At 49.2% G+C, this 25176-nt stretch overlaps 1 protein-coding gene across 4 annotated transcripts; it reads left to right on the top strand.

Moving 5' to 3' along the window:
• Window positions 1-1967: 1967 nt before the first annotated feature.
• Window positions 1968-24924, top strand: IFT27 (intraflagellar transport 27). Of its 4 annotated transcripts, XM_070789764.1 has the most exons (8): window positions 1968-2378; window positions 9518-9597; window positions 9950-10009; window positions 12975-13034; window positions 16750-16867; window positions 17779-17888; window positions 18910-18996; window positions 24693-24924. In XM_070789764.1, the coding sequence occupies exons 1-8, from the start codon at window positions 2345-2347 to the stop codon at window positions 24789-24791; spliced, it is 648 nt and encodes a 215-aa protein (XP_070645865.1). In that variant the 5' UTR covers window positions 1968-2344; the 3' UTR covers window positions 24792-24924. The 4 variants fall into 4 exon arrangements, with proteins under 4 accessions (XP_070645865.1, XP_019816885.1, XP_070645864.1 ...); XM_019961326.2 differs by lacking the exon at window positions 18910-18996; XM_070789763.1 differs by lacking the exons at window positions 1968-2378; window positions 9518-9597; window positions 9950-10009 and adding an exon at window positions 12658-12900.
• Window positions 24925-25176: the final 252 nt, after the last annotated feature.

Genomic DNA, 25176 nt, shown 5'->3' with positions numbered 1-25176 from the left:
CCCTCTGGGAAGATACAAAATGCTCTTACAACAGTATTGACCAAAATCACACCCAGGAGCAGGAAGGAAAGGGCCAGGGCAGATGTGGTGCTGAGGAGGACAACCCCATAAAGGAGGTGCAATTACTACCCCCCACCCCTTCACAAATGAGGAAACTGAGGTTCCCAGAGGTATCACCCCCAGATGGATCTCAGCATCTGAGCCCCACGGAGCTGCCTCAGGAGGCTGACTCACTCAAGAGGTCCTTTAAGGGATTAACAGGACAGTCTGGAGGCGGAGGCAGGAAGACCAGGAGAGGCTTTGTGACTCACCGAGACCTGGGGTGTCTGAGACAGACTGCATGATGTCTCCCAAGAAAACAAGTAAGGCGGAATGCAGGAGACAGGTCTTAACCATAATACCAGGAATGACAGGCAAGGAAAGATAATTCCAGACAACTTGCATTGTTTCAGTCCTGATTCAAGCCTGAAACATTTGCAGCAGTTTGTAGAACATGTGTGTGTTCATTGTCCTGCGAAAGATTGGCAGCCACAGTAAGACACCCGGCAGGTGAGAGAGGTTCCATGTAAATGAAAGGCATGTGTGTGTGCATGCTCAGTCATATCCAACTCTTTGCAACCTCATGGACTGTAGCCCACCAGGCTCCTCTGCCCATGGAATCTTCCAGGCAAGAATACTGGAGTAGGTTGCCATTTCCTATTCCAGGGGATCTTCTTTACCCAGGGATTGAAACCACGGCTCCTGTGTCTCCTGCATTGGCAGCCAAATTTTTTATCCCAGTGCCACCTGGGAAGCCCTAAATGAAGGGCATATGATAGCAAATTCTGGAGGCTGCATCTTCCCTGAGGGGCTGTTCTTCCCTTTTAGCATCAGCCATCCCAGAGGAACCGGCAGGAGTGAGAAAAGGGGTGCAGGCATCTGGCCAACATGACGGTGATGATAAACCCAATCTGTTCAGTAAATCTCTTCTCATTCATCCATTCATCACTGCTGAGCACCTACTGTGTCTCAGGCACTTACAGTCTCAGGACAACCGAAGAAGGTGGATTCCACGAGCCCCTTTTAAAAGTGAGGAAACAGACTCAGGGATGAGGCCACTTGCCCAGGTCAGGAAGACGACAGTGATTTCAGTCTGGGGTCCCTGACCGCAGAACGAGAGGGGCCTCCCGGGAAAGTCAGCCTCCTTGGGAGGTGGGTGGGGAGCGGGGAGGGGAAATATCCAGGATGCTGGCTTTCATTCCAGGTGTGGTATATAATACGTTCTCCACTTCACAAGAGGGGCTGGGCTCAGAGGAAAGTACAACTTCAAATTCCTGAGTCCAACCGCTCCTCCACATCCTCCACTTCTCCTTTGTCCATAGACATCACTTTTAACACTTTCGTGTTTAAAGCGCATAACATCCCTGGGCTTTAAGGAGCCAAAGACTGGATTTCTTGATGCACTTTATGTCCACGCTCCCTGGAATCTGGGACTTGGAAAGGCGAAAAGCGCTGCTTCAGCGCTGGCTCAAAGCTCGGCCTGAGCAAGCGCACCTCGTCCAGTGCGCCAGCGCCGCTCGTCTCCCGCGCTCGCGATCGGCCCCCTTCATGGGCGAACCCACTTCCAGAAGGGCAGGAGGGTACGGCGATTCACCATTCCTCCCAAAGATAGGCCTAGCCAGCCTCTGACCAATCAGAAAGCTTGTTTTATCGCCGCTTCTGGATATACAAGGTTGGAGCTGCTTTTCCCTGAACTTTCAAGCCGTGAGGGGGCGGGAGGCGGAAATGATTGACATCTTCTGCAATTATTAGTCAAGCGAGATAAACTTGAAGAGCAGTTGCTGCTACGAATTATCTGGGGGGGAAAGGCTGTTAGCCCTGCCCCCTTCTCTCACTGGTCTCCGTGAGCCCTGGGCGGGGGTGGGATTTTTGATGGCAGCCAATCGATGGCCAGCAAGGAGGAGGCGGGGGTGGGGGATGAGGAGGCGGGGCAGGCGGGCGGTGGTTGCTCGGACATCACAGCCACAGTGGGGCTGGGGGCCGGAGGATTTCTGGGTCACTGTTCCCGAACCACACTGCCGGGGGCTGGACTGGGTTCGGGAGCCGCATCGCCTCCCTGGGACCTTCCCGGCTGCCTTCTGAACAACTTGACCCCTTCTGGCGCTCCTCCGCGCCCCACCGGGACCCTAGCGCCAAATACCGCCCCACGGGCTGCCCGAAGGGTCCAGGCCCCATTGTCCCGGTCCCCACTGTGGCCACTGGCCCCTTGAGCGCCAGTTCTCCCTACTCCCCTTCCCAGGCAGGACCACCAGCGCCTCCAGCAGCCGCTCTTCTCTTGTCTGGTCCGTGGAGGTGGTTGGTTACCATGGTGAAGCTCGCAGCCAAATGCATCCTGGCAGGTGAGTCTGAAAACTTGCGGGCGAATACAGTGTCCGAAATCCAGAGACTTCATAAATTGTTGAGAGCTTTTGTTCACGTAAATTATCTACCGTCTTTCCCTTTCTCTCTCTCAAAGGCGAGTTAATGCAATTACTGATATAGTAAATTCCATTAGGCATGGGATAATTATCTTCCAGAGCACACTTGTAGCTGCGGCTGGTTTCCTTCGCTCCCTGTCATACTCTGAGACCACCGTTACCAATTGGAGCTGTATTCAAGAGGAGCAGACTGGTTTTTAAAAAAAGCAGGCTAAGCACACCATAAGTGCTTCAACTAAACCATGTGCTGTACTCCAAAGTTAGGCATCAGTGACTTAGGTGGTCCTTACTTACGGGAATTTTTTTCCTTGACCCTATTCTTCTGAAAACAGGGATAGGAGACAGTAATGTCCAGCTGACCAGTGTTTGCAAAAATACCATGTATGTTGTCTTTAAGACCCAAAGTTATGGTTGCTGCCCCATAAGTTTGAGGACATAAATGTTGAATCCCCCAAAAGTGGGTATCTGTTTTGCTGACTGATACATCCCAAGCACCCAGAACATACAACTGGAACATAGGAAGTATTCAGTAAACATTTGTAGAATGAATGCATATGTGGCATGCATATTTATGGTGTTACTGCTCAATGTTACTCCAGGTAACATTTGCCTGGATTATGGACCTGGGACCTCAGAGCACAGATGTACTTTCCTGAGTCTTTGCTACATTGCCAGGCACATATATTTCATTTAACCCTTTCACAGTAGGTAGCACCCTGGAGCGGAGAAGGCGATGGCACCCTACTCCAGTACTCTTGCCTGGAAAATCCCATGGATGGAGGAGCCTGGTGGGCTGCAGTCCATGGGGTCACTCAGAGTCGGACACGACTCAGCGGCTTCACTTTCACTTTTCACTTTCATGCATTGGAGAAGGAAATGGCAACCCACTCCAGTGTTCTTGCCTGGAGAATCCCAGGGGCAGGGGAGCCTGGTGGGCTGCTGTCTATGGGGTCGCACAGAGTCAGACACGACTGAAGTGACTTAGCAGCAGTAGCAGCAGCACCCTGGAGTAGGGCTTCCCTGGTAGCTCAGCTGGTCAAGAATCTGCCTGCAATGCAGGAGACCCGAGTTCAATCCCTGGGTCGGGAAGATCCCCTGGAGAAGGGAATAGCAACCCACTCCAGTATTCTTCCCTGGAGAATCCCCATGGGCAGAGGAGCCTAGCGGGCTACAGTGCATGAGGTTGCAGAATCTGACACAGCTGAGCAACTAAGCACAGCATGGCACCCTGGGTTAGATGCTGAATTGTTCTGACCTCATTGAGGACTGAGATGAAGTCTGTTGCCCAAGGTCCTAGCCGGATTCCCACCCCCCAGATCTGCTCACCTCCATAATTCTTAACTTGTGTTACTATTGAAACCTGTGACCTTTCCAGGTTTTTCTGACCAATTCAGGAAAGAAGCAGTGAGAGATTATATAGAGGAAAAGGAGATTATTTTCCTTAAATTCTTCTCTTTCAGACTGAAAGGGGTGGTGTTTGTAATGACTTTTCCAGTTTGGAAGTAAAAGAGTCACACAGAAAGATGACTGATCGAAGTCACTCAGATCATGCTGGAGCAAAAGAAATGAATGGTCTTCAAAAGCAGTGTCTAGTTTCCAGAGCACCAGCGGGGGCAGTATTGTGCAACAAAAATAATTCCACAGATTGGCTGTGTCCTCTTGGACAAAGCACTTCTCTGAGCCTCAGTCTCCTCATGGATAAGATGGAGATGTTTTTCTCTGAAGTTAGATTTTTTTTTTTTTAATGGGCTTCTCTCTCTGACTGTTCTTTCTCCTATTTCTTTTTTAAATCAACTTCTATCACGAGGCAACTTACTGAGCATCATCTTTGTGCCTGCGCTGTGCTATACCCTCAGCACAGGTCATCTCAACAGCTCTGTGGGGTCAGGATTATCGTCATTCTCCTCTACAGATGGGGCAGCTGAGGCCCAGAGAGGTTGGGGCATTTGCCCTGGGTCACACAGCTGGATTTGGCTGAGCTGGTATCTAGACCCAGGTATATCTGATTTCCAGGGCTTGTTCTTAGCCCCACAGGCTACCATCTCAGGCCTTGATTCTAGACTCCTTGTCCTTTATACTCACACTCTCAAATACTAGTTTTACCTGATTTCATCCATGGCCTTACAAGTTGTTCCTAAACTCCAACCTAGCCCTCAATCTGTAGCCTCTTTTTGAGGCCTTAAGAATATCTATCTCATCTTGGAAGTTTCCAGGGACAACAGACCTCAGTGCAGTGAATCGCTATGCACAGCCCATCTCCACCCCACCCCCACCACACGCACCTCCTCCCGCACTGACCAGTTGTTTAAATGGAGTCAATCTACGTCTGTTCTCTCACAGAACTAGCTACCAAAGGTCCTGATGACTCAATTCAAGTGCTTATTCAGTCCTCATATTTATTGAACACCTACTATGTGTAAGTCACCACACAAGGTGCACTGGGAATCTCAGGATGAACCCAGCCCACTCCCACACTGAAGGAAACCCTGGGTTGCACACAAACACTTATAACGCAGCAAATACCCTTTGTGTGCCAGCTCCCAGAGGCATACCTCAAGGCACGGCTGCTAATTGTGCTGCCTCAGATGAAGAGAGAAAGCAACACTTAACATTTATCTGTGTTTTATGTGCTTCCAGATCACTTAAATATTACTTAATATATGTCAGGCACTGTAGATGTTAACTCCTTAAATCCTCATAATGATTCTCTGAGATGGATATTGTTATTCCCCATTTTGGAGATGTAGCAACTGAGGCCCAGAGAGATTACAGAACCAAGGTCACACAGCTCATAAGCCTTGGAGCTGGAATCTGTGCCCTGAGTACCATGTACTTAGTGCCTCTTGACAGACATGGGGGTGATAATTGTGCCTCCCTGGAAGGTTGCTCTGACAAGTCTCATGCCACCAGCAGTGAGCCACAGTAGCCAGGCAGGTAAAGACAGGACCGAGGGATGACCTTCAGAGGCTGGTCATCAGAAGGACATTCTTTGAGCTTTGCCTGGCAGAAAATTGAGCGGGATTAGGATTTGTATTAGGGAGACCTAGAAGAAGATTTTCTTCGAGGAATTTTCAGGGAGTAAGAGAATAGGAGGGTAGAGCCCAGATCTTGTGTAAGGGATAGTCGGGTTGGAAGGTGGAGAAGTGTACACAGTGGAAAGCATCTTTGGACAGGCTCTGTGAGCACATCACCAGGGGAAAGCTCTGCTTTATGAAGGCCTGTCTGTTGATGCCAAACTCAGGGTGAAAGAAAAGCAGCAAGAAAAAACAAAAAGGAAATAGGGCCAACTGGGAAGTTTTTGCAGTCCAGATCTAGTCAAGAAAACAGAAGATACATTAGGCATTTCAGCAGAGAGGTTTTAATGTATGGAATTGGTTCATCGGGTGTCAGAGACTGAAAAACCCAGGAGACAACATTGTCATGACACTGAAGGGGTAGGTAGAGATCAGCGTTGTCAGAAACTTAAAGAAGAACCTCCCCCACCCCCCGAGCCAGGATCCAGATTTCCAAGGAGGGGACACTGCCCGGCTGGGGTGGTACCCAGTGTGTGATGTCAGCACTTGTCATAGATCACTAGGACCCATTGCCCACTAGCCGGGAGCTCAGTCCTGGGTTTAGGGAAAGACAAGTCCAGCCCGTCCCAAGGGGCTTTGTCTTAAGATCACTTCTGTTACTGAGTGCTGCATGAGGTAGGGTCCAGGCAAAAGCTGAAACTGCACTCAGTGTCTAGATAGTGAGGATTTAGCATGGGATGTTCATTAAACACCTACTGGAGGGCGGGGAAGACAAATGGGAACAGCGAGGCAGCACAGAGGAACTGCAGGAAGGAGCCTCACCCCAGGGCTGCAGGAACAGAGGGAAGATGGCTGGGTATCAGAACCCCGAAGCTCAGAAGGGCCTTGGAATTGAGCTGCAGATCTCTGAGAAGGGGACCCTACCCACCGATGCTAATGTCTCTGAGGGGGTGTACTCAGGCCGGCCCAGAAGTGCAGAACCACAAACAACACAACTGAGGCAGCAGCCGACCTCTGCTGCTGGGGTGAAGGCCATCACTAGGAGACTGCTAGGAGAAACTGCAAAAGAGGAGAAGGAGCAAGTCCCTCTTCCTACCCCCGACCAGCCTTCCACATTGGAAGAGTTCTTGAACTCACATTGGCAGAGCCTGACAGGAAGCCCCTGAGTGTGACAGGAAGCCCCTGGGAGACAGAGAAATGTGAGTGCGGAGCCCCAGCCCCCAGCATCACAAGGCAGACCACGGATGGGTGAGTTTGGGGCTGAGACAAGAGACCCAGTTGAAGTTCAAGGTAACTAGGGCAGTGTCAGCCCTGACAACAAAGGAAATTCGGGCTGGAGACCCAGTGAAGGATGTAAGGAATAAAGAGGAGCTGCCTGGGCGTGGGAGGAAGGAGGTGAAGACTTCAGAGGCGACTGTGGGTGAAGTCTAGGGACAGTGAGAGTGAATGGTGAACAGAACAATGAGACGGGGGCAGGACCACTCTGGCCCCAGTGTGGCTGTGGACACACTTGAGACTGGGTGAAGGCCCCGCGTTGCAGTGAAGACACCTGCAGGTTGTTGGAAATGCAAAGCTTGGGAGATGGATTGTGGCACGTGAAGTAACAGCAAAGGTAGCAAGAGTAAATGGGACAGAGTGGATGGGGACTAAGGATGGATGCACAAGAATGTCCACATGGGGGAGGGGGAGGAGCAGTGGGAAGACCAAGCCAGTGCAGGCTCACCAGGGCCAGAGGGCCGCTCTGACCCTGGTGGAGGAGGAGGCATGCTCCTTCACGCTGACATCTTTCAGAGACGTTAAGGAGCATGAGGACTGAGGGAAAACCACTGAACTTGGCAATTACGAGGTCACAGGTGACCTTGCAGATGGCACCCTCTCCATCAAGCAGTGCACCTGTCGTCCCCTGTCCCCACCGTCACCCCTGGGTTCAGCTTCCTCCAGGGAAGTCCTCCCTGCTGACGAAAGCCCTCATCAGCTTCTCTCCTCCCTGCGCCTTCAGACACCTTGGTTCTCAGCTTGCATTATTTGAACTTGCACTTGTCATCTCGTTGCTTTGCAAACGTGTTTATCGGCTGGCTCCCCTTGCTGCGCATGCTCAGATCCTTCCTTAGCCGACACTGGAGGTTTTCCAGAAGTATGGGGAACTCTGACTGACAGTTGGAAGCAAGATATATGAAATTAACCAGGACAAATCTGTGGGGAATTTCACAAGCGGGAGGAGTCAATTTCCAACTGGATGCAGAAACAAAATTGAAGTCGGGAGGATGGATACAGTCATCTCCTGAAAGGCTGCAGGGATGAGGACCCGCAGGGGCAGTTTAGAAATGGGCCAGAAGGGTCCCTGAGCTCTAGGAGAGGGCAGAAAGAGTATGCTACTGGAATCCTAGGCAGATTACTTAGCTCTCTGAGTTTCAGTATCTTCATCTGTCAAGTAAGGGGCCTGGGAAGGAGTGAATGAGTTTGTATCAATGGGTGCATAATGGAGGCTCAACCCATGTTGGTTCCCTTCTAAGAAGTGGTAGCAGATAGAAAAGCAAGACCTTACTAGCTCATTCAGACCCAGAGAAGTCAACGTGAAAGGAAATGTCACAAGTAGTCAAGTAGTTGTCTCACATGAGGTGACAGAAGTCAAAACTGAAAAGTGAACAGAGCAGCAGGCTATCCAGGAGTCAAGTAAAAGGAACGTTGAGCCACCCATGATGTGGATTAAGGTGAGGATATGACATCAAAGGATGCAACTAAGAAGGCTGTGAGCTTGATGGCGATTTTGCTGAGGATCAAAGGGGTGAGAAAGCAGGAGACGGGTGTTCCGCCAAGGTGCTGGGTGATGGAGGGAGAGTCAGTGTGAAGCTCAAGGTGGAAAAGATCTTGCAAATGAAAACAGCGTGGTATCAAAGGAGGCCACGCAGAGCCACCGGTGGGGGTGTTGGGAGGGCACAGGGGAGTGAAGGATGAGCCCTGAGAGTCTCTAGCACCCCTGGGGGCCCGGGAGGAACTCCAGAACAAATTGCCCCTGCCACCTTTTGAAAGGTCCAGGTCTCAGACTTGAAAATGTGACATTAACTTTTAGTTTGGAGGTACCAATTTATGGGGCTGTCCACTGACAAAGTTGAGGAGATGGACCCGGTAGGTATAAGATAGACTTAGAGGAACCAGTGGCTGTTGCCAGAGGAACCAGTGGCTGTTGCCAGTAGACTTGGAGGAGAGGCCCTGGGAAGATGGATCCACAGTGGTTGCAAATGGGTACCAGGAGGTGGAAGTGGAAAATGTCCTTTGGAAATGGGTTTCAGGTGATACATGTAGTCCCTGACTCTCTGTCATAAATACGGTCCCACCTAACTGTCACCCCCTCTGCCCCTCAGTAATTATGCAGGATTCTAAGGATGAATGCTCTAGCTCAAAGTGGTTTAGTCACCTGAACCCGTAAGTCTGTGCCTGGTCATACCTCCTTGCCTTCAAGTGTGTTAAGTCACTTCAGTTGTGTCCAACTCTTTGTGACCCTTTGGACTGTAGCCCACTAGGCTCCTCTGTCCATGGGATTCTCCAGGCAAGAATACTGGAGAGGGTTGCCATGCCCTTCTCCAGGGAATCTTCCTGACCCAGGGATTGAACCCATGTCTGTTACATCTCCTGCATTGGCAGGTGGGTTCTTTACCAGTAGCGCCACCTGGGAAGCTTTTTACCTTCAAGACTTCAAAGTAAATTCAAGTTTGTAAGGAACAGGTTTTCCCCATCAGGTATGTTTCAGTGGAAGAGTCTCAGTTCTGTTTCCAGTGCTCAGAAGCTCTCCTTCGACTCTGTTACCTTCTGGGTCAGTTTTTGCAGATGAAAGGATTAGCCCGGAAGAAATGAGGCTGGTTTGGAAAATGGGTCTCACAGACCCATTGCCCTGCCAGCAACCCCAGGGCGATTTCCCATGAGAATCAGGCACGTTTTCTCTGAGAACTCATTGAAGTTTTTCGGTTTCCAGACTAAGTTTCTGGAGTGGGAGATCCTTGAGTCAAATCAGCGTGAAAGCAGTGTTTTTCTTCTACTCTGACCTCACAGGAGACCCCACCGTGGGCAAGACTGCCCTGGCACAGCTCTTCCGCAGCGACGGGGCCCATTTCCAGAAGAACTACACCCTGGTGAGATGTGGGTGTCGTAGGCCTGGCAAAGGCTTAAAGAGAAGTGATCAGATAACCCTAAGGGAGTGACTTTCCCAGTGTCCTTAAGAAACCCTCAGAGACCTGACGAATGGCCACAAGCCACAGGGTGCAGAGCCGTATGGAGCAGACTAGCCTGTGGTCAGCTGGTCACCACATACAGCTTGCTCGTGGGCAGGGGGTTGGATGAGACTAGGTCCTCTCTGACTTATGCACAAGAAGTGAGCCCAGAACAGACACCGGAGCCAGGGACACGCCTCCCAGGGTGGGGTGCTCTTCCTGACAATACACCCTGGGGCCCCCTGACGTGTGTGTTCTTCCTTTTCCTCCGCAGACAACAGGGGTGGATCTGGTGGTGAAAACAGTGCCAGTCCCTGACACGGGGGACAGTGTGGTGAGTGGTCCCCTTGCTCCCCCGAGGGAGCTCAGTGCTGCCCCAGCTCTGCCTGCGGACTCCGGGGGTCACTGTCCTCCACTCTGGGAGAGAAGCAGCGCTATCCCTGGGGAACAGTGATTTCCTAGCTCTCACCTTCTGGGGGAAGGACTTCAGTGGAGAGACATAGGGCAGCTTTTTTTTTTTTTTTAATTGGATGTAGTTGATAAAGTTGTATTCGTTTCAGGTGTACAGCAAAGTGAATCATATATATATATATACACACACACACACACACATATATATCTCAGTAGTTGCTCAGTTGTGTCCAGGTCTTTGCGACCCCATGGACTGTAGCCCTCCAGGCTCCTCTGTCCTTGGAATTCTTCAGGCAGGAATACTGGAGTGGGTTGCCATGCCCTTCTCCAAGGGATCTTCCTAACCCAGGGATCAAACCCAGGTCTCCTGCATTGCAGGCAGATTCTTTACCATCTGAGCCACCAGGGAAGCCCCCATATATATATGTGCGTGTGTGTGTGTGTTATATATATACACTCTTTCAGATTATTTTCCCAATGGGCCATTACAGACTATTGAGTGGAGTTCTCTGTGCTATACAGTAGGTCCTTATTAGTTATCTGTTTTATATATAGTAGTGTATATGTGTCAATCCCAATCTCCCAATTTATCCCTCCCCCTGCCTGCCCCCTGGTAGCCATAAATTTGTTTTCTATATCTGTAACTTGATTTCTGTTTTGAGGATAAGTTCATTTGTACCCATTTTTTATAATCCACATTTAAGCAATATCATATGATATTTGTCTTTGACATAGAACAGTTTTAAGTAGCAATAGTTTTATTAAGCAAAACAAGAGTATCCTCTTGAGAAAGAACAGGTTGTTTGGAAATCAGAAGCAGCCCCTCAGTGGTGTACAGTTGGGGTCTTTAGAGTGGTGGTCCCTCCCTATGCCCTGCATCATCTGACTGACAAGTTGATTGACAACTTTAGGTTCTAAGAATTTTTCTCCTCATGCACAGTCACCCATAAGCACCCAAGTGTAACCCACAGCAGGGGAGGGGGCAGAAAGTGCAGTGCTAATTTATTACAAATACAGCATAATGAACCCCTGGTTACTTTGAGTCACCATTTAGGTCTTGGTGTGCCTGTGCCAACCTGTGCTGGAGGTTTTATCTTGCTTAATTTTGCTAAGGCTGGAAATTTAGCAGTAGTCCTTGACTAGGAGAGGTGGTCAAGGACTAGGAGAAGAAGGATCTCTGGGCATGCTCTGGTCACCAGTGTCCAGGTGGGAGAAGGAAAGAGGATCATGTCCAGGATGGAGCAGGACCTGCTCACATCTGACTAGCTACCCAGTAGTGCCAGGACTTGGTCTAGACCTGTCTGAGCATTTGGGAACAGAATGAGAGGGACATGGGAAGCACTGTAGGGAAGGGATGAAGAAGAGGAGGTGAGGCCAACAGTTGCCAAAAGAAAAGAAGACTAGGAGCTCAGAGGTACATATTTCAGCTGTGACATTGCCATGGCCAGGTTCCCTCCTGAAACAGTTAATTGTTGTTGTTCAGTCACCCAGTCCTGTCCAACTCTTTGCAACCCCATGGACTGCAGCATGCCAGGCTTCCCTGTCCTTCACTATCTCCCGGAGTTTGCTCAAACTCATGTCCATTGAGTTAACAACCAGGACCTAATTATAGGACTGTCTCTACCACACCATAGTTTTGTAATGATTTGAAGAAAAGAATAAAGCAATATCCTGATTTTCAGTTAGCAAAAGTGAGGGGATATTTTGTAACAGTATTTGGTGACTTGGGCTGCCATATATTACGTTATTAATAAATAGAAGTCTATATTCAGTTAATAAAATCTATAGAGAAAAAGAAGAGGAAGTGAGAAAGACTGGACTCTGGACCTCACCCTTAGAACTTCCTGAGTATCAAAGTTCCTAACCCACATCTCTCTGTGGTAAAGCTCAACCCTTGAAATTGAATTCCAAGCTGTTCCCTTTGCCTGTGGGCTTCCCTGGTGGCTCAGTGCTAAAGAATCAGCCTGCCAATGTAGAAGATCCCTGGGTCAGAAATATCCCCTGGAGAAGGAAATGGCAACCCCCTCCAGTATTCTTGCCTAGGGAATCCCATGGACAGAGGAGCCTGGCGGGCTACAGTCTGTGGGGTCACAGAAGAGTCAGACACGACTTAGCAACCAAACAATAATGTTTGCATGTACTTTCCTGGAGAGAAGGTTTAAGAATCGCCAGATTGTCAAAGCAGTCCATGAGCAAAAAGCAATTTTAAGTACCCAAGATGCAGTGAGAAGGGATAAAATGAATGCAGCTATCGCCAATGTGCAAAGCAGAGGATGCTGCTGACCTTCAGACAGCGTGTGCTGGTCACCAGAGCCAGTGGGAAATTACAGGGACACTGGGGGAGACTTCCTGGATGGCAGCAACGGGGAGGGGCTCTCACCTGTGCCGGCGAAGGTTGGGACACGGGCAGGAAGGGTCATCCTGAGCCCTCCGCCAGCATCAAGCCTCAGCTGTCCAGAACCCTGACAGACTGTCCTACTTTAAATGCCTTCCCCAGGCCTCCTCCGTGACCTCCTTTAAACAGGATCGTTTTTCAAGATTTGAAAATCAATTTGGTTAACAAAGTGCAGAATGACCTTTCGGAAACCAGAGCACTTGTCAGCCTGTTTAGCATTCTGTTCTGCCAGGTGGGGAGTCAGCTTGTTCCTGGTATTTTTGCACTCAGGGTTAGAAGAGGTGAGACGCCACCCAGAAGGGGCTGCTTGGGGTGGGAAACAATTGTACCTGAGTTCGTTCCTCTTCTCATCCTCTTCTGCCTGCAGAGGACAAGAGATAAATGTATGTGCACATGTGCATGCATGGATCACCCTGAAGGTAAGCAGGAGTCCTATCCACGTGTGCAGCCAGGGGTTTCCTCAACTTTCTGAGACCTGCCTTTCTGATTCCAGGAACTCTTCATTTTTGACTCGGCCGGCAAAGAGCTGTTTTCTGAAATGCTGGATAAATTGGCAAGTATCAGTCTTTTTTCTAACCTCCTCCTCCCTCCAAAGATTTGCCCCTTAACAATGCCACTGCACTCCAGTCGCCAGGAAAGGTGACCGTGGCAACACTCTTCAAGGGTCATTCCTCCCAACCTTGGGGCTTGTGGCCCCTTGGCAGGTAAAGCAGCTTTTGCATGTGATTTGTGATTGCCCTTCCCCCCAACTCTGGACTAGCTGGGCTCCCAATGTGCCAGAGTACCCTCCGACTTGGTGACCCTCTTCTCTTAGACAACCACCTCCTACGGATGTTTTTTTCAGTCTTCCTCCTGCACTAGTAGTAAAGAACCTGCCTGCCAATGCAGGAGACTTGAGAGACTCAGGTTCGATCCCTGGCTGGGGAAGATCCCCTGGAGGAGGGCACGGCAACCCACTACAATATTCTTGCCTGGAGAATCCCATGGACAGAGGAGCCTGGCATATAGTCTATGGGGTCACAGATTCGGACATGACTGAAGCAGCTTAGCATGCATGCTACCTCCTAGGCCTGGAGCAAAGATTTCCTTCCCCACTAGGGGGTGCCCTCGAGGTCCCATAGCCTGACTCCCCTTCCAGTTCAGTTCAGTTCATTCAGTCATGTCCGACTCTTTACAACCCCATGGACTGCAGCACACCAGGCCTCCCTGTCCATCGCCAGCTCCCAGAGTTTACCCAAACTCATGTCTATCGAGTCGGTGATGCCATCCGACCATCTCATCCTCTGTCATCCCCTTCTCCTCCAGTCTTCAGTCTTTCCCAGCATCAGGGTCTTTTCAAATGAGTCAGTTCTTCACATCAGATGACCAAAGTATTGGAGTTTCAGCTTCAGCATCAATCCTTCCAATGAATATTCAGGACTGATTTCCTTTAGAAGGGACTGACTGGGTCTCCTTGCAGTCCAAGGGACTCTCAACAGTCTTCTCCAACACCACAGTTCAAAAGCATCAATTCTTCAGCACTCAGCTTTCCTTATAGTCCAACTCTCACATCCATACATGACCACTGGAAAAACCATAGCTTTGAATAGACAGAACTTTGTTGGCAAAGTAATGTCTCTGCTTTTTAATATGCTGTAGGTTGGTCATAACTTTTCTTCCAAGGAGTAAGCATCTTTTAATTTCATGGCTATAGTCACTGTCTACAGTGATTTTGGAGTCCAAAAAAATAAAGTCTGTCACGGTTTCCATTGTTTCCCTGTCTATTTGCCATGAAGTGATGGGACCAGATGCCATGATCTTCATTTTCTGAATGTTGAGTTTTAAGCCAACTTTTTCACTCTCCTCTTTCACTTTCATCAAGAGGCTCTTTTGTTCTTCTTCACTTTCTGCCATAAGGGTGGTGTCATCTGCATATCTGGGCTTATTGATATTTCTCCCAGCAATCTTGATTCTAGCTTGTGCTTCATCCAGCCCAGTGTTTCTCATAATGTACTCTGCATATAAATTAAATAAGCAGGGTGACAATATACAGCCTTGATGTACTCCTTTTCCTATTTGGAACCAGTCTGTTGTTCCATGTCCAGTTCTAACTGTTGCTTCTTGACCTGCATACAGATTTCTCAGGATGCAGGTCAAGTGGTCTGGTATTCCCATCTCTTTCAGAATTTTCCACAGTTTTTTGTGGTTCACACAGTCAAAGGCTTTGGCATAGTCAGTAAAGCAGAAGTAGATGTTTTTCTGGAACTCTCTTGCTTTTTCAATGATCCAGCAGATGTTGGCAATCTGATCTCTGGTTCCTCTGCCTTTTCTAAAACCAGCTTGAACATCTGGAAGTTCACCGACTGTTGAAGCCTGGCTTGGAGAATTTTGAGCATTACTTTACTAGCGTGTGAGATGAGTGCAATTGTGCAATAGTTTGAATATTCTTTGGCATTGCCTTTCTTTGGGATTGGAATGAAAACTGACCTTTTCCAGTCCTGTGGCCACTGCTGAGTTTTCCAAATGTGCTGGCATATTGAGTGCAGCACTTTCAGAGCATCATCTTTTAGGATTTGAAATAACTCAACTGGAATTCTATCACCTCCACTAGCTTTGTTCGTAGTGATGCTTCCTAAGACCCACTTGACTTTGCATTCCAGGATGTCTGGCTCTAGGTTGGTGATCACACCATCATGTTTATCTGGGTTGTGAAGATCTTTTTTGTACAGTTCTGTGTATTCTTGCCACCTCTTCTTATTATCTTCTGCTTCTGTTAGGTCCATACCATTTCTGTCCTTTATTGTGCCCATATTTGCAAGCCCACCCCATCTAGGTTTGCTCTGGGACCTGCCCCTGCTGCCCAGGCTCCTCCAGCCGGAATAGCCTTCCTCTTAGGATCCAGTTTGCTGTACCTTCCAAGGTAACAGTTCCACTAATCTGGGCCAGTGAGCTAATTAGAAGGTTTGAGATCTCCAGAGCCCCTGCCTTTCCAAGAACAGCTACATTTTAATAGAAATTTTTGCTGCCCCCCTCCTTTTTTTTTTTTCTTTTTTTTGTCTAAGAGAAATAGATCTAGTGATGGTAATTTCACACAGGGCTGGCCTCATGCATGAGTTCTTGGTGTTTTACCACGTGCCTACGTAATGGCCAGCGCTGCCTGGCGGAGGGGATAAAGTGTCTGGGGACATCAGGGCCGCCTGCTGCCCATCCTGGGTCTGCTCACTGAGGCCTGGAAGAAGAAGGTCTCTCCTGCATGCTCACAGAGGTGGTCAGTGTGGCTTCAGCTAGACTTCTTGAGTTAGTCTGTGAAGTGAAGGTGTAAGGGCATCATCAATTTAGTCTAAGTTCCTCCCATCCTAGAGGCCTGCAGAGCCAATTCCAGGCTGACCTTCCAAGGACAGCTAAAAGGAAAAGGCTTCTCCCTCACACCTTGGGAGGTGATAACACCTTAGAAATAAACCGGTCTCTAATTGTGCATAATGGGGGTCCCCAGAGACCAGGACAAGTATCAGCACGGTCCCATAGCCTGTGCCAGGCAGCAGGTTGGCCCAGGACTCTGAGCAGCCCCAGAAGGTGCCGGCTCCTGAGAGCTTAGCCTTGGTTCTTAATTGGGACCATGAACCCTGTCCAGTGGCCGATCTGGTTTGGATTAGGGCTGACATACTGCTGGAGAAGCAGAACATACCCTTTGCATTTTAAAAAGCCGACCCTTATTAAGAAGATGTTAGCAAACCAGCTTCCAGCAACTGGCTAATGAAAAAAAAGGATGCGCTTTCAGGCCTGCAGAGCAGAAAAGCACATCAACTTGGATAAGAGTGGGCCCTCGATGAGAACAAGTAGCAGAATGAGTTCATGGAACCGAGGCAGACAAAGTGTTTCTGGGTAGAGAAAGGCATCAGCTCCACCCTGGTGTTTGAATCCCATGTGACCTGGGCAAGTCAGTTACCCACTCTGAACTTACTACCTTCAGCTACATGGTAGGGATCTTCAGACCAGCCCTGCAGAGTTGGGAGGTTTCATAGTGACACACAGAAAATGCCCAGCAGAGAGCCTGGCATGGATTCAACCTCTTGCCATCATGGTCACTGCGCCTAGGCCTTCCCATTCATACCTGTGGATAAATCGTTTTCATCCATGGGTGTGGCTCAGTTTTCTGACTCATATCCCCTTTTGGATTTTTCATTTCCCTGCACTCACGTGTCCCTTCCCTTAGAAGGCCACATTGCCTCCCCGCCTAGAAGTCACTTTCTCTGTCAGTGACGTGTTCGAATCCTGTCTGCCTTGCCTAGTGGGAGAGTCCCAATGTCTTGTGTCTTGTCTACGATGTGACCAACGAGCAGTCCTTCACCAACTGCAGCAAGTGGCTGGAGAAGGCTCGATCTCAGATTCCAGGGACCACCCTCCCAGGTAAGAGCTGCAGGCATCCAGGGTTTCCAGCAGCTCCTCTGTCCTTCAAATTCAAGGGCACAAGGTCACTGCAGAGGTACCTGTGGGTGCAAAAACAAGATGCTCTGGGCTTTGGGTGTAGCAATCTGGACTGTACCCTGGCTCTGCCCCTTCGGAGCCCTTGCAACCTCAGTAGGTTGCCACACCTCTGAGTCTGTAAAATGGACCTGGTGATGCCCATCTGGCAGGGTTGTGGAGCAACTCAAACATACTAAGGGGAAGGTGTTGGGATATGAATGCGAGTTGTTTCTGGAAGGCTCACCCCAGGGAAACAGCCCTCATTTTCTCCTGTATGTGGGGCACCAGCAAACATGCAAGGCCCGCTGTCACTTCTGAATGCTCTCAATCAGTTTATTTCTCATCCCTATGTGAGATCAACAAATTCTCCTCATTAGAGACCAAGGAAAGCAATCTCCAGAGGCAGGCTCAAAAATTAGCTGCAGCGGATACAGCTGGCAACAGAACTAAATTACCTCTGCATCCCTGACTCCAAGCCCAGCCCTCAGATTAGTATTAATGACCGTTTTGAAAGTTTGCTCCATGCACTAGAAATGATCGCAAATGCTCACATCGGTTTGGTCCTTGCCTTCACAGCACTCGGAGCCTTAAGGAGACAAGGCAGGCAGGTACCTTCAAGATCTAGAAAAGGGGCTGAACAAAAACTGCAGGTGGAAGGGCATGCTGCCCACTCTGCCTCGGCCCCGGGGGCCCAGCGCAGAGTCTGCTGGTGCTCACCACCTGGGGTCAGACGGCCTCTCTCAGATGACATTTCACACCCCTCAGAAGTAGGCTGCTTGCTGTTTTTTCTCTCTAGCTGTCCTCCCAGACAGCCATGGTTATAATGTGATGCTCTGATTGTCTCTTTCGAGTAGGTGTGCTGGTGGGGAACAAGACAGACCTGGCTGGCAGGCGAGTGGTGGATGTGGCCCAGGCCCAGGCGTGGGCACTGGGCCAAGGCCTGGAATGTTTTGAAACATCCGTGGTAAGTACCACTGCTTGCGCCATAGCCCCAGTCTGCAGCAGGGCCTTGGCTGGAAGCAGTTTTTCACGTGACCTTGCATGCATCAAGTTGTTACCACACCATACGCAGATTTGGAGCTGATGTTACATCCTTCGCCTGAGATCTCGTCTCAATATAGCAAGAGTCACTCGTGTGTTACAATGAAGCGGATCAGCCAGCCAGCCCTGGGAAAAGCTGGATACCAGTTAGTAAGGAATACAAACGTGTTGTGTCCAGCCACAGTGCCGCCGGACGTCTGCAGGAGGCACGTGGTTATGGCGTTGTTGGCACATTATTTTATAGGCCCTCAGAATCAGTCCCCTGATCCAGGAGCTGTCCCACACTTCCTACTTCCTGATGGGGTGACGATGCACCAGGACTGGGACCCCCGACTTCTGGTTTCCCTCACTGCTCCCAGTCGCCACCTTGCTGCAGCCCCAGAGTGACTCCAAGCCACAGGAGCCCTCAGGAATTGGGACAGAGTAGTTTGTTCCCAGCACTTTCAATGCGAGATATCATGATTTTGGCGTGTTCACAGTGTCACGTGAAGCCCCTCCTGTATGGGGAGTTCTGAGTTCCCAGCCTCCCTGCAGCCAGGGTGCAGGCATGTGACCCAGGCTATACCAGTTGGATGAACGTTTGTGCGATGATGGCAGGGAATCAAGTGAACACTGCCCCCTGCAGGAGCCACCCAGAAACATCCACTTCAGAGCCAGTAGGGGCCAGGGGCCAACCCCTTCCTGGGGCTCCTGGGTAGACTCGCCACGCCTGGCACAGCCTGAAACATCCCTAGTGGTCATTTGGACCTCACTCCCGGCCCTGTGGCCTCTGGCCTTGATTCTTTGGTTCTCTCAGAGAGTCAGTGGGCTACTTAATAAATAGCCCTGAGGTCGTTTTCTGCTCAAACTCCACTTAAGTTACAGGTACTCTTGTTGCATCTACAAAACTCGATGGGTGCTGCTGTTCAATTCCTATGTGGCGGTGAACTGTTTTGTTTATTTAGCTACATCGGGTCTTGGTTGTGGTACATGTTGCACTGTCATGCGGATCTTCCATGGTGGTACACAGACTCTCCAGTTGCGGCACTGCGGTACGTGGGGGTCTTTGTTGCACTGTCACGCGGGATCTTCCGTGGTGGTACACAGACTCTCCAGTCGCAGCACGCAGGCTCGGTAGTTGCAGGGTGCAAATTTAGTTGCCCTGTGGCATATGGGATCTCAGATCCCCAACCAGGGGTCGAACCTGCATCCCCTGCATTGCAAGGTAGAGTCTTAGCCACTGGGCCACCGTGGAAGTCCCTGGATGTGAACTTCTTAAACACCCCAAAGCAGAATGCTTTCCTTAGGGAAAGTGTAGCAAGTAAAATCGGGTGCTCTGTCCTCTGATGGTGAATAGAAGCCCTATCTGTGGGCCCCTTGAGTGTTATTTAACCTTTTGTGCCTCAGGTTCCTCACCTATTAAATAGGGATGATAAAATATATTCCTCATTGAGTAATAAATATGAGAATTAAGTCAGATGGTGAATATAAAAACACTTAGCACAAAATCTGGGGCACAGTAAACGCTCTGTCAATATTAGCTTTTTTTAAGTATAACTATTCCCCCCAGTAATCTCATTTATACTATTATTACTCACCAAATCTTTGTATTCCTAGACTGTACGGAGGTAAATGTCAGTCTTGCCTCTGGTCCAGTAATCATAAATGCTGCATTAATGAAGTTCCAGTTAGTGAGCTTTTACTGTATGGAGGGTTACCCATGTTGTACGCAGCACGCCTTTGAGCAAAGCAGTAACTCTTCCACCCACAGCAAACAATACTTCATTTTCCCTCCTCCTCCACTCACATTCATGAAATTGCCTCCTCACCCTAATATCCCACGTTCTCTGGAATTCTTGATAGAACTCAGAAATTAACCTTCACTCCTAGCTTTCATCACGAGAGGCCACTGGGCTGGACGTTCAAGCTCTGGTCAGGTGTTCGCCTCTGCACGATTGAAATGGGCGGGTGTAAATGATGTCTGGGGAGGCTGCGGCTCACACTTGATATTAACCGTGCAGGTTAACTAGTCCCCCCTGAGCTGATGCCAACGAAGCACCACCAGCAGCGCGGTTAAGAAAGCTGTAATTAAAAAGGAAATACAACCAAATGCCATTTGAGACTTAGCCAAGCCCATCTCTTCCTCTCTTCTTACTAAATGCAGCCACAGTTGTCTTACATGGCCATTTATTTTGTTTTATTTTTTATTGGAGTGTATTTGCTTTAAAATGTTGTGTTAGTTACTGCTGTTTGATTTTCTTTTTTCTTTATAGTTCCATCTTCACAACATACTCATTTTAAAACGGGGGGTTTTGTACCCTTTGATCACCTTCACCCCTTTCTCCTGCCCCCACCCTCACTGCCCCTGGCATCCACCAATCTGCTCTGTTTCTGAGTTGTCTTTTGTTAGATTCCACTTATAAGTGACAACATAGCAATATTTGTCTTTCTTGTCTGGCTTATCTCACTTAGCATAATGCCCTCAGGATTCATCCACGTTGTCACAAATGGCGGAATGTCCTTCTCTTTTGTGGCTGAATAATATTCCTCTGTGTGTGGCCCGCATTGCCTTTATCCACTCATCAGTGTACACTTATGTTATTTCTATGTTGTGACTGTTGTCGTGGATGAAGAAATCTCTCCAAGATAGTGCTTTCATTTCCTTGGTTACAGACTCAGAAGTGGGTCTGAGTCTGAATCACATGCAACTCTATTTTTAATTTTTGAGGAACCTCCATCCTGTTTTCCACACTGGCTGCACCAGTTTTCATACCCAGCAACAGTGCACACGGCTTCCCATTTCTCCACATCGCCACCAACACTTGTTATCTCTTGTCTTTTTGATGATGGTCATCTTCACAGGTGTGAGGTGACATAATGTGGTTAATTTGCATTTCCCCGATGGTTAATCATGTTGAGCGCCTTTTCATATACTTGGTGGTCCTTTGAATACCTTCTTTGGAAAAATATCTGTTGCTGATCCTTTGCCCATTTCTTTTCATCATAGTATTTATGTTTTTGCTGTTGAGTTGTACGAATTCTTGTGTGTTTTGGATGTTAATCCTTTATCCGATGTGTGGCTTGCAAGTACGTTCTTTCATTCCGCAGGTTGCCTTTGCATCTGCTGATGGTTTCCTTGGCTGTGCACATGCTCGTTAGTCTGCTTTGGTCCCACTTACTGATTTGTGCCTTCGTCGCTTGTGCTTTTGCTGTCATATTCGTAAAACCATTGCCAAAGCCAGTGTCGAGGATCTTTTCCCCAGTGTTTTCTTCTAGGAATTTTATGGTTTCATGTCTGTAATTCATTTTCAGTTAATTTCTGTGAGTGGTGCCAATTAGGGTTCTAGTTTCATCCTTTTGCATGTGAATATCTGGTTTTCCCAGCACTGTTTACTGAAGGGACTGTCTTTTCCCCTTTGAGTATTCTTGACTCCCCTGTCAAATATTAGATGGCCCTATCTGTATATGGTTATATCCAGGCTCTCAGTTCTGTTCCATTGCTCTTTGTATCTGTTTTTAATGTTAGTGTCATATTGTTTTGAATACTGTAGTTTTGCAGTATGGTTTGAACAGGAACTATGATGCCTCTAACTTTGTTCTTTCTCAGGATTGCTTTGGCTATTTGGGATCCTTTGTGGTTCCTCTTTGACTTCCTGACACCCCTCAATATTTGGCCTTTTCACACCAAAAAAACTTAAAGCATTTCTTTAAGCAGAAGTTAAAAAATTTTAATGCATTGTTTACTGCTCTAAGAAGTTGGGCAATACTAAATAAAAGAAAGTTCAAGAAAGATCCATAGGGATGGCTCCTCTTGCAGAAAGAAGAGAGGAGGGGAACTGGTGTTTGCACCGTGTACCAGGTGTTTTGCACACATTATCTATTTGGGCTTCCAGCAGCCCTGCTGCTCTCTTTATCTCACTGGTGACAGACTGAGAAAGACTGCGTAGCTTTCTCTGGTCACCCAGCTAACAAGCATAGAACCAGAACTAGAACACAGCCCTGCCCAGCTCGATAACCTTCTCGAAGGGGCTATGGCCTCCCACAGAGCCCACTCTGGGAGTCTCTAGGGGGAGAAGAAATGGCAACCCACTCCAGTGTTCTTGCCTGGAGAATCCCAGGGACGGGGGAGCCTGGTGGGCTGCCGTCTATGGGGTTGCACAGAGTCGGACACGACTGAAGTGACTTAGCAGCAGCAGCAGCAGCAGGGGGAGAATTCTAGGTCAGATTAAGCACTAGTCTGACCCTGCTCTAAGGATTCTTCATGCAAAGCAGACCTACTCTACAGGTGTCCAAAGATGTCCGTGAGACTATGATTTGTCATTTAACAAAAGGACTCCTGTCATTGGCAAGCCCTCCTAGTGCATTTGGAAAATGGTTCCGTTTACATCTGCTACTTCAGGAGCACTCCATGTGTATAAAAAGGCTTGCCTCCATTGAATTCCCTACTTTTTATGTTGCGTTTTCCCTAAGATCTAGCTTTTAAGAGCTTTCAGGTTCATTTAGAAATCCTCGAGTGTGTGCTTTGCCGGCCTCATTCTCTTCCCATTCGACACTTAACTACATTTTCAACCGAGGTAATGTTTTGCTGTTTGACATGTCCTAGGATGTTACACTCTGTACAACCCAAAGCACCTTGCAGATACAACTGAGTTATTCCTCTTGGTCTTGCTGGAGAGTGACAGCCTTCCGGTCCTTGGTAGTTGTGAACTTAGTATCGACACTTGTCTGGGCCGCCAGCAGTCCTCTCATTCCTCAGCCCCCTCTCCACACTGACACCTCTGGTTCTTCTGCTGGTGACTTGTCTCTTCTACCTTGGGACTTGCCTTCCCGGAAAGTCCAGTAACTTTCTCTGCAGGATCTGGTTTCACATACCTGTTTCTGTCACCCTGTCTGGCAGAATGGAAAGGCTGCTCTTCTCATACTTGGAGCCTCTGAATTATAGACTGGGCTCTGCCTAAGCCAGCTGGGCCACTGCACACCTGGCACCCCAGACCACTGTAGAACAGAGGCTCTGAGCTTGATAACGTCGTTACATACTTTGGTTTGGAAATCCTTCCATTTTAGTGGGACTATTTCATTGTCTCTTCTCAAGACTGCACTTTTGCCAGCAGGCAAGGATTGTCTGAAAACAAGTACTCGTGAATTCATAGTTTGAGCTACTGTCTTGAAAGTAGTGGGTGCTTTCTTCTGCCAACTTATTTCTTTAAAAAAAATTTTTTTTAAAGACTCATGGGCACACACATAGAGAGTGACTGCTGCTGCTGCTGCTAAGTCGCTTCAGTCGTGTCCGACTCTGTGCAACCCCATAGATGGCAGCCCACCAGGCCCCGCCGTCCCTGGGATTCTCCAGGCAAGAACTCTGGAGTGGGTTGCCATTTCCTCCTCCAATGCATGAAAGTGAAAAGTGAAAGTGAAGTCGCTCAGTCGTGTCCGACTCTTAGCAACCCCATGGACTGCAGCTTACCAGGCTCCTCCGTCCATGGGATTTTACAGGCAAGAATACTGGAGTGGGGTGCCATTGCCTTCTCCTATAGAGAGTGACAAATGATAGCTAAGTGGAGAGAGTATCATTTTCTTTCCCCCAGAGCTTGTCATGCTCACCCTATAGGGCAGGTTCTTCCCACAGGATGGAGAAAATCTAGGGCAAGTTCCAGAACTTGAATCTCTCAGATAATAAAAAATCCTTTGGGCACCTTTAGTCACAAAATTATTCATTGTTTCAGTTATAAAAGTAGCCAGTCCTGAGTGACTGTCAAAATTCTTGATTTAAAGTCAGCTCCACCCCCTGAGCCTGCTGTGGGAAGCAGGACTGGGCTTCTGCGTCTGTGTTTCTACACCTGTGCTTCCCCTCCAGCTCTCTTTGCTGGGACCTGTTCTGGCCCCTCTGGACTTGCCAGGTGTCTGAGATGCCCTCCCTACCCACATAGGGGGCGCTCGCTCACCTGCAGCTTCCGCCTCACAGGTGACACCTGCTCACCTTTCCTGCAACCTCCGTTCCAGGCCATCCATTGGTGGTGGAACCCATCACCCTCCTGGGGGCTGTCCCCGGGAGGTCCCTTTAGGACAGCTTCACACTGGGTTCTTGCAGGGCCTTCTGCTGGTCCAGGGAAGCACGGCTGCAACCCCAGTTTGACAGAGGAGGTAGTGCAGACAGTCTTTCCTGTCCTGCTCAGCCATCCAAACAGCCAGCCCCAGCCTCACCTCAGTGCTTTCCAAGCCTGGGCCCAGCACCTTCCTAAGTCCCTGGGCTGTAGGCTTCTCTTGGGACCCTCCCACTGACCTCAGGGTGAGGGAAAAGAGAAGCGCCCACATTCCATCCTTGGGGAAATACCACAGCACACACACACCCCCGCCTCCATCCTGCTTGGTCCTCCCTCCAGAGCATGCCATCTGTTGTTTTGCTTTGACCTCTGGGACCTCAGGCAAAGCTAAGTAAGAACGAGTCTCGTTTTGATGTCCCATCACACAGAGTGAGACTAGCTAAAAGCACAGGCTCTGTGGGAACATGTCTAGGTTCAGACCCAGCTCCATCACAGGCAAGTGTGTGGCTTTCGGCAAGCCATCTTCATCTCTCTGCATTTCAGCTGCCTTCTTGTAAAACGGGCGGAACCGTAGTAGCTGCCCCGAGTGCTGGGAAGAAGAGGTTGGGTCACAGGTCGGAGCGCCTGACGGGAGGAGGGGATGGGGAATGCCAGCTGTCTGTGACATCCCTAAAGCCAGCCAACCCTTCTTCAACTTGTCTCTCCAGAAGGAGATGGAAAACTATGAAGCCCCCTTCCATTACCTGGCCAAGCAGTTTCACCACCTGTACCGGGAGAAGCTGGAGGTTTTCCAGGCGCTGGTGTGAGAGGCTGGCCATACCGTTCCCTGCGGTGGAACCCAGCCCTGGGCTCCGTCTCCTCAGAAGATGGGAGAAGGTGGAGCTGCCTGGCACTTCCAGTCTATTGTGACAGCTTTAAATAAAAGGAGAAAATGGAAAAGCAGCAGCTCGTTCCGTTCTTGGCCAGGGCAGCCCTGGAGCCATTTTACACATTGGCCACTGCTCCCAGAGTAGCACCAGAGCCTCCAGTGGTGGCAGCTGGCCCTTGGGACAGTGGGCATCCTGCCCTCCCCGAAGGACACTCCCCAACAAGAGCCCACCCACAATTTGCCACAGTCGAGATGCTCAGCTTGGAAGTTGCTGCCTGGCCGCGAGGCTGATGGCCCTCTCCTTGTTCTAACAGACTCAGCTT

The sequence above is a fragment of the Bos indicus genome, chromosome 5, assembly GCF_029378745.1.
Source record: "Bos indicus isolate NIAB-ARS_2022 breed Sahiwal x Tharparkar chromosome 5, NIAB-ARS_B.indTharparkar_mat_pri_1.0, whole genome shotgun sequence".
Taxonomy (NCBI): domain Eukaryota; kingdom Metazoa; phylum Chordata; class Mammalia; order Artiodactyla; family Bovidae; genus Bos; species Bos indicus.
The sequence above is the reverse complement of the archived record's forward strand: the minus strand, read 5'-3'. Positions and strand labels throughout refer to the sequence as shown.

Coding starts and splice junctions, on each gene's coding strand:
- IFT27 (XM_070789763.1), top strand. CDS start 12,658: ATGACCTTTCGGAAACCAGAGCACTTGTCAGCCTGTTTAGCATTCTGT. Junction 13,035..16,749: donor CTGAAATGCTGGATAAATTG/GCAAGTATCAGT, acceptor TGCCTTGCCTAG/TGGGAGAGTCCCAATGTCTT. Junction 16,868..17,778: donor TCCAGGGACCACCCTCCCAG/GTAAGAGCTGCA, acceptor TCTTTCGAGTAG/GTGTGCTGGTGGGGAACAAG.